The sequence below is a fragment of the Mustela nigripes genome, chromosome 9 (genome assembly GCF_022355385.1).
Source record: "Mustela nigripes isolate SB6536 chromosome 9, MUSNIG.SB6536, whole genome shotgun sequence".
In the NCBI taxonomy this organism is placed as follows: Eukaryota; Metazoa; Chordata; class Mammalia; order Carnivora; family Mustelidae; genus Mustela; species Mustela nigripes.
The window spans coordinates 52,773,032-52,785,152 of record NC_081565.1 but is presented as its reverse complement, the minus strand read 5'-3'; the positions used below and the strand labels follow the sequence as shown (position 1 = coordinate 52,785,152).

General features: G+C 39.6%; 1 protein-coding gene across 2 annotated transcripts in view; it reads right to left on the bottom strand.

Annotated features, from left to right (window-relative positions):
- Positions 1-703: 703 nt before the first annotated feature.
- TTC39B (tetratricopeptide repeat domain 39B) overlaps positions 704-12,121 on the bottom strand; it is a 132,924-nt gene continuing 121,506 nt past the window's right edge. For both annotated transcript variants that reach the window (XM_059411609.1, XM_059411610.1), the window contains 3 exons: positions 9,254-9,371; positions 7,602-7,718; positions 704-4,496 (listed from right to left, as the gene is read on the bottom strand). In XM_059411609.1, the coding sequence (XP_059267592.1) occupies positions 4,406-4,496; positions 7,602-7,718; positions 9,254-9,371 (326 nt within the window). In that variant the 3' untranslated portion in view covers positions 704-4,405. The remainder of the gene's footprint in view (positions 4,497-7,601; positions 7,719-9,253; positions 9,372-12,121) is intronic.

The window sequence follows — 12,121 nt, the reverse complement described above, 5'->3', positions numbered from 1 at the left end:
AACTATATACAACAACATCAAGTAAAAGCCCAAACTCCAGGAAGCATGCTTTTGGGAGGTTTTTTCCTTTGAACAAAACTGCAGCACATATAAAAGAGCACTCCCTCACACTCGGCATCATTCCAACACATGCCACTAGCCATGTTTCAAGTGCTAGTGCCAAGTGGCCAGTGGTCACCACACCGGCAGAACAGGACTGAGGGGAAACAAAACCATCCAGAGGTTGGGAGCAGGGGGGAGGAGATAATTTCGCAAGACCCTTTCTAGGCCCTATGAATCACAAAATCTTAGGGCATCTAAACAATCACTGGAGTCTTCATTAACTCATTTTAACTAAGTGCTTTTGAATTTATAAGGATGGAGAGAATAGGAGAAAAATAGAAATATGTAAAAAGAAAAGTCAATGAATTAATCAGAGTAATTCCAAAATTTTTTTCCAGTTAGTCACAAAGACCTTTCCAATTATTCTTTTCAGTCACTTTAAAGGAAGGATGAGGGGTACCTGGGGGGCTCAGTGCGTTAAGATGCTGCCTTCTGGGGGCGCCTGGGTGGCTCAGTGGGTTAAGCCACTGCCTTTGGCTCGGGTCATGATCTCAGGGTCCTGGGATCGAGTCCCACATCGGGCTCTCTGCTCAGCAGGAAGCCTGCTTCCTCCTCTCTCTCTGCCTGCCTCTCTGCCTACTTGTGATATCTCTCTGTCAAATAAATAAATAAAATCTTAAAAAAAAAAAAAAAGATGCTGCCTTCTGGCTGAGGTCATGATTCCAGGTTCCTGGGATTGAGCCCCTCATCGGGCTCCCTTCTCAGCAGAAAGCCTGCTTCTCCCTCTCCCTCTGTTGCCCAGATTGTGCCCTCACTCTCACTCTGTCAAATAAATAAGATCTCTTAAAAAAAAAAAAAAGTAAAATAAAGAAAGGATGAGAAATAGAAGCATAATGATCATAGGAACTATTAGGAACTATCAAAATGTAACTACATTTACAGTAGCTTCAAAAGAAACACTCAACTTGTCTTCAAAAGGGGTGAACCTTTATACACATTCCACTGATTTGAAGCCCTTATCAAAGACTCAGAAAGTGACCTCAAAGTTCAACTACAAGTTCCCAGCCCAGGTAGGAATGACAGTCCCATAGCTCTGCTAACCTGCGTATTTTGCCAAAGAGATAGCTATACTCTTAGACGGCTTCAATGATTAAAAATCTTCCTTGACACTAATTTGAAATTCACCTCCCTATAGCTTCTACCCACTTGTTGAGGAAACAGAATCAGTGCTCTTCTTTTTCCTATGTGACTTGAGACCTTCTTGTATCCAGGAGAAGCACAGAAACATTAAAATATATGTCCATATAGGAGTTGATGTAGTCAACCTTCCATTAATTATCAAGCAGAAGTCATGCCTTCTTTGTCACTGATCCTACAAAGCAGAACCTCTGCTTGAGTCTTAAAATTTATACAGCACTAATCAGAACCCCGGCTCTCTATTTAAAAAAAAGAAAGAAAGAAAGAAAGAAAAGAAAATTCTACCAAAAATGACACAAATTGCACAAACTGTCAGACACATTGGCAGCCCAAACCCATCACATATGCCCCTCAAAACATTAGATAAAATATTGTCACTTCAGCACTCATTCTTCACAAAGCACCCTGAATCCAAAGGAACTCCAAAAAAGCAGTATTAGATGATGCCACATGAAACTTGTGCCACCAGGGTATCATGAACAGGGCTGGAAACAGAGAAATATTTGTAGTGTTAATGATCTTACAACAATTAAACACTGAAAGTCAATGGATGATTATCCATATTATCAGGTAATTACAAAGAGAACAGGACAATCAGAGAAAGACGATTATCATCTGGTTTCACTCACATGAGGAAGGTAAGAAACAGCACAGAAGATCAAAGGGGAAGAAATGAGAGACGGAGACAAACCATGAGAGACTCTTAACTACAGGAAAGAAACTGAGGGTTGCTGGAGGGGAGGTGGATGAGGGGGTGGGGTAACTGGGTGATGGGCAGTGGGTGTTACATGCAACTGATAAATTATTGAACCACATATAAACTAATGATGTTCTCTATGTTGGTTAACTGAATTTAAATACAAAGAATAGGAAATAAAAAGAAAAACAAGATAAGAAAAAGTAAAGGAAAAAGTTTAATGAGACATAGGAATTTCTTTTATATTTGTTTAGTAACACAGAGTTAAAATAAAATTAAAAAAAATAATCACTATACCTCATATTGTTTTCAAATTATACCAGAAAGAGAAGTTTTGACTGACTTTCGCTCTGACCTGCAGCTTCTCACAAAAACAACATGGGTCTTTATATTTTGAAAAAGTAATGCTACCAAAGCTCTTCTAAGGCATTTTAAAACTATTTTTCAAGTTGTATACAAAATAATTATCAAACATATTTCCACTGGTGATTTAATAACGGTTCATTTTATTTCCTCTTGTCTGGACCTAAAATAAAGCTATGTAATTCATATGATTAGCATATAGTAAGAGCTCCCCCATGCTGTCTGAAGGGCTAGTTCTCTGACTTAGGTTGTATTAATCATCTCCCACTGGAAACATATCCTCAGTATTGGTCAAGAATTAGTACCTTAAAGAAAACAAGACCAAAATATCTGCCAGGTACAGACTCACAAAGCAGGGAATGAAGAGTAAGGAGTAAATTCATAATCTGGGTTATTGTTAGTGTCAAACACAAGAATAAGTTTAGAAGTGTTGGAATTTGTGCACTTCTGTCATTTTACATCAGAGACCACAACTCAGCCAGTATTTTTGTATTGGTATTGTAATCAGCACATAAAAACCATAATTATTACAGCACTCATATATTCACATAGCCTTTGACAGTTTACCAAAAGCTATCACAGGGATTATCTAACTGATCCGTCATAAGCACCAAGCGTTGTGTTGTCTCCTCCCCTGCCCCCCACCCTGGGGGGCGATGGGAGGGGAATGGAGTCGCAGAAATAATGGAGGATCTTACACCACATCAAGGAACTACTGACTAGCAGAGGTGGGCTCCAGACTCCCAATCTGGGGCTGTTCTGTTAAACTGCATAAGTTTCCGTGATAAGTTACTCTTCAAAATGGAATGAAATAGGACCACACCCTGCTTTATGGATCCAAGAATTATTTTTCCTCACCCTGGATGCAATCCTGTCATTAACTCCAACACATGGGAGAACTGAGAGTAGACAGGATTGTAGAATAAGACATGCACTTTGTGGTACCAGTTTGGGTTAAACAGTTTGACACTTTTGCTGACAATGCCTAATACACAGACTCAGAGTTACAAAACTGAAAGAGACCTTGAAAAGTCATCTGTTCTTTTTCCATTTCACAGATGAGGACAATATGCTGCTGCAAAGAGCAGGGGACTCTCTAAAGGTCACCCCAGTAACTGCTATGAATTAGCAGAGCCAGGCTCTCCCCACATTCTTCCCTGATTGGGTTTCCCAGATAAAGGACGAAGCACGGTCCAGATATCTACAAGGAACCATCACAGTGCTAGATAGAGAGATTAGAAAATTAGATCTTACTCACCAACATCACGAGTATAAAAATTGATATTTTACATATTTAAAGCAGCAGGAATTTTGCTTCCTATAAAAAAAATAATCAACGTAGGTATTTTAGACTCTCATGGCTAAGGTTGAGGATAATTTCTAAAATAGGACTTTTTCTTCCCTTTAGACAGTTTGAGTTTTGTTTTTATAATAGACTTCAGTACATTCAAAAAAAAGTCGAGTTGCTCAAAAATGTCACCACCTTTAACTTACATGAGGAATTAAAAAAAAACCCCAAAACCTAACATTTCATAACATCTTTCTAGATACGATCCTCTTCAACCCATTAAGGACATCATCCTGTCCCTATTCACACCCACTACCTGTCTCTCTCAGGAGACTTCAAGTTATTTATTGTTAATCTATTTTGAATGTAGGTGATTTTTATTTCCCCTCTTAAATTTAAATAGTAGACAACAAAATATCTCTAACCAACAAATCTAAAAGTGGCTCAATTTATCAGCCATTTGTTACTTAAACATTAACTTCCACATTAAAAAAATAAATAATCTAATCAGACTTTGTTGTACCTGTGAGTCCTTTAAAAGACTTCTTCACTCTCCAATTTAAATCTAATATGAAATTCTTTTTGGAGAGGCAAAATATAAGAATTTTCTAGATAGTACTGAACATTGAACATTGTTTCACAAGAAAAAAAAACATTTACGCAGACCAAACATAAACCACGTAGATGATAAAAAATATTGACAGTAAAACTCGTTTTTTGTCTCTCACTCACAAGACCAGTTTCCACTTTAATACAAGGTCTAATCTATAGCAAATGTTGGTGCTAATTGAGGGAAAACTCCATCCTTCATGTTCTGATCAATCAGAGGAAGTCGTTTTCCAGAGGTGAAGCGCTGCCTGAATTCGGAAGTGTAGCCTGGACTCCATGGAGTAATCTTTGTAGTTGTTTCTAAAGAAAATAACAATGAAATGGTAATGTCAAAAGTCTCTTTGTATCCAAGGGCAACACCACCACCTCCCCTTCTTCTCATCTTCATTCCTTATTTGCTTCCAAACGTGAATATGCACTAACAGCAGATCTTGTTAAAACCCAGATTCTGATCCTGTGAGTGAAGGAGGATGACAATATTCTATACTTCTAGCAGCTCCCTTGCAGGGATTTGAAAGTCATACTTTGAGTAGCATGTTCCTATTTAATGACCAAGCCATTCACAAACACAGCCACAAGCTTATGAAGAGGGTTTCAACAAATTTTCGAAACTCTTCCTAAATAGTTGACTTCCTTTCCTAAACCAGGAATTTTAAAGCAGCTTCACATGAACATGATCAATCACCGCCCCCTCCACACAAAGAAATCATGCTGAAACCTCATGAAACAACTGCAACAAAGAAAGTAGGATCACGTGGTGACACCAAAATTACTTACTCCGATTCTAACAAGCAAATATCAATGGTTTGGCCAACAGTTGTGGGACAATGTCAGAAGGGGCCATAGATATCACAGATTAAAAATTTTACTTCGATCATCCATGTTCACTTCTGTCTACTAGAATTGTTAAGAAACAGCAGAATGGAATGGCTTTGACTTTGGGCTCCTGCGTTCACATGCTGCCTTGGCCCGTAGGTGAACTGTAACTCCTTTCTTTGCAAGGGCAATGCTTTCCTTCTACAGCTCTTCATCTTACAGAGGTCTAAGAGCTACTCACTGGTAACATTGACGAGGGTTATTATACACAATATGGGTTACCAAAGGTTGTAACTGAGTATTTTCCTAAATGCCTGGCCACTAATTTTCATGATTTTGCATAAGGGAAGGGGCAGACAACTGAACATCTTGAAATTATGGGAAGTCTGTTTATGGTGGCTTCATTAGCACTGGCTTGAGTTAGTGGTGACTTTTGACCACTGATGGTCTTCCATTTTAGTAGTGAATTACAGCCTTTTATTTTCGTCATTATAAACTCGTTTTATTGTACATTGCTGAGATAACATCAAGTAGGTCCAAACAATGAATACTGAAAACAACAGTAATGAGAGCCCCTAATTTTCCAATAGCTAGATCTGAAGGTACATACATGTCAGTTGAAATATGAGTCATTCTCACTCTGAACAGAATTAGCTCTAAAAGTGACTCACTGTGATATCACCCTTTAAAAAAATCAGCAGCCGCCTCTCTCCAGTCCATGATACCCTGAAGTTTCTTTCCCATTACTAGGCTTTATTCACAGCAAAACATCCTGAAAAGTTGCATGAAGTAGCTGACTCCATTTTCCCCCCTCATGGGTCAAAGTCACTGAGGATCTTCATGCTGCCAAGTTCAGCAGCCATTTCTCTGGACATACCTTGTTTGACTTCTCTGTAGCTATCCTCACAAATGATCACTCTCTTCTCTTTGAAACTTTGTTCACTTTGCTTTCCTGGATGTCTTCCTAATTCGCTGGCTACTTCTTCTTAATCTTATTGTTTCATTCTAAAAGGATGGCATATCCCGGGGCGGCTGGGTGGCTCAGTGGGTTAAGCCGCTGCCTTTAGCTCAGGTCATGATCTCAAGGTCCTGGGATCGAGTCTCGCATTGGGCTCTCTACTCAGCGGGGAGCCTGCTTCCCTCTCGCTCTCTGCCTGCCTCTCTGCCTACTTGTGATCTCTCTCTGTCAAATAAATAAATAAAATCTTAAAAAAAAAAAAAAAAAGGATGGCATAACCCAAGGCTCTGGGCTGGACCTCTTTCTATTGCTGTATTATTTTCCCAGAATCACTTCAAGTATTATGACTTTAAATACCACTGTCTCTGTGCAGGTGACTTCAAAATCTCTACATTCAGCCTTGATGTTCCCACTGAACCCCATGCTTGTATATTTAACTGAGAAGTCCCCATCTCCACATGGACACCCAACAAGCACCTCAAAATCCCATGGTCCTAAACAGAGTATGTTTTCTCCTTTCCTGGAACCTGCTCTTCTAAGTAAAACCCATTTCAGTGAAGAGCATCAGGAACTATCTAGTGGCTCAACTGCCCAGTTTAGAGGTTTCCTAGCTGTGACTTCAGCCAGGAATGCTCCCCACTCAGGCTTTTGGTGACTGATCATCTCAAGACTGGCTTTAAATATGCAAATCTCAACTACAATATCATCTCCTCATGGAAACCGTCCAGACTCAACCCAATCCTAAGGTAATACCCAAGGACTCTGTATCATATTAGAAATCTCAGAAAAGCATATACCATTGCTGGTTCTCCTACTTGTCAACTTATTCAACACCTCTCCCTAACTAAGCAAGAGGAAACGCTGCCTGTTTATGTATAGATGTCTGTCTAAGGCCTTTACTAGTGTCTGGCACATAATAAGTGCTCAGTGAATACTTGCTGATTTTGAGTAAATGAACAAACCAATGAATCACTAAGCTATTTATGGCTTAAAGCTATTATCTCATTCTTTCTCTACTGTAACAAGTATTCAGTGCAAACAGACCACAGTGAGCCATGATCACCAGAGAGCCATTGTCTAGCAGAAAATAAAAATGCTTCAGAATTACTACACTAGACAGAAAGAAAAGAGAGCTAGAGAAATACACAGAGGGCTTCTTCCAATCAGTGGCTCTTGAAGGAAATGAGAGATGTGGTTAAAGACACTAAGGGTCAGCAAATTATGACCCAAATAATGGCCAAGTCCAGAGACAACCATTTATTTACATATTGTCTTCTGTGGCTGCTTTCAGTACAATCAGAAGTTGCAATGAGACCTAATTCTTATAAAACTAGAAATACTTACTATCTGGCCCTTTATAGAAAACATCTGCCAACCCCAATGCAGAAAAGAACAGGTTAAAAATCTGGCTAGCGATGCCAGCAATCACAATACTTGTAAACAGGCACAGGGTGTCAGCCATTGAAAAGGTTGGAAATAGCACAACTAGAGCAAAAGTTAGGAGCATAACATTATTATTCATTTTTCATTCATGTTTTAACTTCTAAGTATATAAAATTACTGCTGTGGTTATACCAGTGTCGATGTTCCTGACTTCAGAGCAAGCAGGAAAAGCTGCCATTATCACTTACCTTGCAGTTTCTAGGGTCTTTATGGCCTTGTCAATTTCCCCTTGGCTTTTGTACAAAAAGGCCAACTCAAACAGAGTAAATGGCACTAGATAGTGGTCATACTTCAGTAGCTTTTCACTAAGAGTGAAAGGAAAACAATTAAGTCTTAACATAACAAGAAACAAATGATTCTTTTTCAAAGTATGTACTTTTTCCATTCTGCAGAAAACAGGTGCACCACTAAGCCTATCACGAGAGAGAACTGTCATTACAGAGCCAAGGGATCTAATAAATGATGGCAATAAATAGTTTGTTTTGAATATATTCCTCTTTTGTTTTATTCTTTAATCTAAATCCAGTCCTAAGCATTATTTACACCCCTTAGGAAGATGAATGCATGCAAGATCTTCAAAGATTAACCCTGGAAAGGACAAGGTCATCCTCGTAAAAAAAATGAATATGTTCAGAAAATGACTCCATTTAGAAATTAGAACACCGTATTTCTTTATACTGTTAAGTCTTATAAGGCTAAAAAAAAAGTCCATAAATAAGTGGTCAACACTTCTGTTTTCAGCAATAGTATGAAATCTGACCATAAAATATCAAGAAGCAATAAAAAAATATATATAAGTAATACACTTCCAAATGCATAATTCAGCTCACAAGAATGTAGGAAAAACTCGCAAACTGAAAACAAAAGCAGAACTCTAAGGGTGTGGATGACGTGAAAGCAGCCCTGGGATCTGCTTCGACCTGAGTCAACCAGGGCTTTCTATCTCAGTGTCCATGCAGCGGAGGCCTTGAGTCCACAGAAGAGCAGAGCCTGAGACCTCCATATAAACCTGGGGCCATTCTCCATCAGGGGGAGGGCGGATTGGAAAAACCCACTCCCTGGCATAGGAGGAAGACAAGGGCAGTTGGCTCCTCAATCTGGGTCCAGGTTGGAAGGAAAAAAACACATTCTTTGGGAAATTAATAACCAATAGACCTGACCTCACATGAATTTGCATTTCAAATTTACAAATTTACATAGCCCAAAAGATCCAAGGACCTCTCAGCAATGCTATTAACACAAACCTGGCAGAAATAAAAGCAGAATCACTTTAGAGACTCTTCTTCCAGCCTAACCTCACAGATGTCTCAAGATAAGACCCCAAGGAAGGGGAGCTCATGGTCCAAAATCACAAAACACATGAGCAAACAATTCACTGTAGATTCAATAAATGTAACACGTAGCACAAATGGGTCATCCTTTTGATCCTTCCAGAAACACCAGTAAAACCAAACTCAATGGCTACTTCATTTTTTTTTTTTAATCAATGGCTACTTCTTTAACATGTTTACTAACAACAGTAGATTACCTATTTGGGAAATAGACATGGTCCCTTTCCTCTTTATAAGAACACCAGTCCTCACCCGTCCTCTACATTCTCATCTAAGCTAGTGTCTAGGTTTTGTGGAACTTAGCATTCCCCTTAAATGCTATGTAGAAATGCATAAAGCCATCTTCTATTTGGGCTCTGAGTCTGCTCTCAAAGGACAATGAGAGAGCTACCGGATTCTCTTCCTGGTAACCCTGGGACACTCGCTGCGGGAGAGAACACGTCACTTTCTCACAGCAGTTCCCTGGGAACCACAGTTTGCGCTCAGCTCGGCCTCCTGTTTGTCTCTACCTTTGGATGACGTGATTGAAGCACAGCTCAGCTTGCAAGGGCCGCTGCAGGTTCTTCAGGCAACACCCTTTCAGCAGCTTTACCAGACACTCGTCATCCACAGAGTAGTCGCTCATGTCTAAAGCCAGGCAAACAGAAAGCACACACAAAAGGAAAATCACTTTAAAACATCCCAAGGAAGAGGGACAAAGAATAGCTATGAGGTTTTGGAGGGATCGCTGAGAAATAAGGGAAATATTTCTAGCATTTGTTAGGCTTCCCTTAAGAAAACACAATGAAAATATTTTAAATCAAAAGAAGAGGCGGCTTTCTACCTCCATACACCATTTGACTAAGGGCTGCCACTCTATCCACTTGAAAATCGTTCTTCAGGTGCTCAGGGCTCAGTCTCCGAGTTAGGTGGTCTTAGGTGTAAGAGTAGGAAATCTGAACTCTAAATAAAGTAAGAGCTGTATTAATTCTGTAAGAGGTAAAGCAGTGAGGAGCAAGAAGGCGGCCTCCCCCTGTGGTTCTGGCGTCTAACTGTGCTGGCTTCGCACCGGAGAGGATAACACGTCCATATGGAGAAGCAGATGGCTTCCTACCCATTAAAAATTCAGGAAGTAAGAATACCCTCTCCAGACCATTCTGTTTTACAACTTTTCAATTCTCCCAGGTTTTGTTCTTTTGGGGGGAAAAATTCTGTCATAAAATTAGACAAAATGGTTCCCCAAGTACATGCAAGGTACCTAAAATCCTCACAAACCTGCAAGTGCTTGAGGCTAACGGAAAGGGTTTTCTTTCAGCACGTTTTCCCTTTCAAAAATGACACTGCCTTCTACAGCCCAAGGCTATAGACTATTTAAGCAAAAGGAACCACACCCTGTGTGACATCAACCTAAAAAAGGTAGACATTTCCCATCTACCACTTTTGAATTTGGGTGCTTTCACAAGTGACTGAAACTAAGTCATTCCCAAGACAGACGGATAATTCATACATTTCAGGCTGTGACAATACAAGGTGTTGGGGTGGCGGGGGGGTGGGTAGTAAACCAGACCACTGAGGCCTGGGAGTCCTCATTTTCCATCAGATTCCCCTGCTTTTAGTACAAAACCTCAGAAATCACTATTAACACATGCCGGTGTTTGCATTAATAAACTGCTTGTTTATGGGAGGTTAATGATGCCACTTAACCAACGGAAGGGGATCACTTTACTCTTAAGGGGCTAAAAACAGCTGATATTCACCTCTCACTTCCAAGCTCCGATAGCTCATTCACCAGGAAAAATCATGGACATCAACATCACGTTACCATTTTTCAGCCCTGCTGCCCCCCGCCCCAAATATATCTATGTTTCTAATCATGGATGTTCACTGAAAAATCTTTCCAGGCATAGAACCAAACCCTTAGGGTCCATACTGGATGCTAGTTTTTAGTAACATTTTTGTGCATTCTATTGATTTCTATATCAGCATTTTATGACAATTTGTCTTACCATAAACTTCTGGTGCTCAGTGAATGATGGTTTTGCTAAGGAACAGACATTAACTATGGAAAATTAAAGTACCAGTAAATCTGCACTTAGCTTTTATTTAGATCATGAGTTAAGAATATGAAAATGGGTCCGAAGACACCACCTTCCTCCAAACCTTAGCCAAATCATCATTTCCTCAGACCACAGAGTATTCTCTGTCAGATGATTATTTTCCCTTAAAATCTGAATTCTTTATCATGATTCTCAACCTCCTGGGTGAGTTCACAAATGAACATTTCAACACACAATTTCCATTTTACATTCCAAGAAAATTATACAACAATGCTGCCAAAGCACATTTTCATCACAAAAGATCTGCTTAACTTAATAAAACAGAAGGTAGGCTGAGGAAAAAGAAAGTTTGAAGCCCAAACTACAAAAATATCCACATTGAACTTCTTAGAAACTAGCTGCAATGCAACAAAGGAAAAATTAAAAAACAGATTTAGAAAGTGAAAAGCCATAAAGTAGCATTTTCCCTTTTATGTAACTCTGATTGCATTTGCTATAGAATTTCACAAAGCAAATTAACTGCAACGAAGAGTCAGAGAAGATCTATTGTACCAACTTCTGACTACATGTTGAGTTTAGTTAGATTTCAAATGAAACACTAACGGAATTAGTGACAGACACTGACTCCAGGCATATCACACCAAGTGTTCTTCTCTTATTAAACTGTATCCTTCCCTTTGTATCCCTAAAGGCCCTTTCATAATCGCATTGTCAGAGTAGAACACCAACTGTATCTTCTACCTTCTTTTACTTTAGAGACACTTGCCAAGGGGAGAAGAAGGGAAAATACATTCAATTCCCGATACTAGGGGAAAGAGGGTAGAGGCTGGAACCACCTCGGGGTTACAACTTCATTTCATTTTTTCAGTTTTGGATTTTTTCCCCATTGCTCTGAAAGATAAGAGTTTAATTACTAAAAGGTCATTACTAAGGGGCGGGAGCGAGCAGAGATGGGGATCTGGTCATTTTTCTGCATAGAACAGACAGAACAATAGACAGAACAATGGACCTGGTAGAGATTATCATAAATTTTACGTACAAAATCTTCAGAAAATTTTTTTTTAAAGATTTTATTTATTTATTTGACAGACAGAGATCATAAGTCATCAGAGAGGCAGACAGGAAAAGAGAGGAGGAAGTAGGCTCCCTGCTGAGCAGACAGCCTGATGTGGGGCTCGATCCCAGGACCCCGCGATCATGACCTGAGCCGAAAGCAGAGGCTTTAACCCACTGAGCCCCCCAGGCGCCCCAGAAAACTTTTATTATTATTTTTTTTTAACCCAGAGGAAACACACACAAAAACAATTGTATGAAGTATAGTGCTTCTGTCTGTCTGAGCTT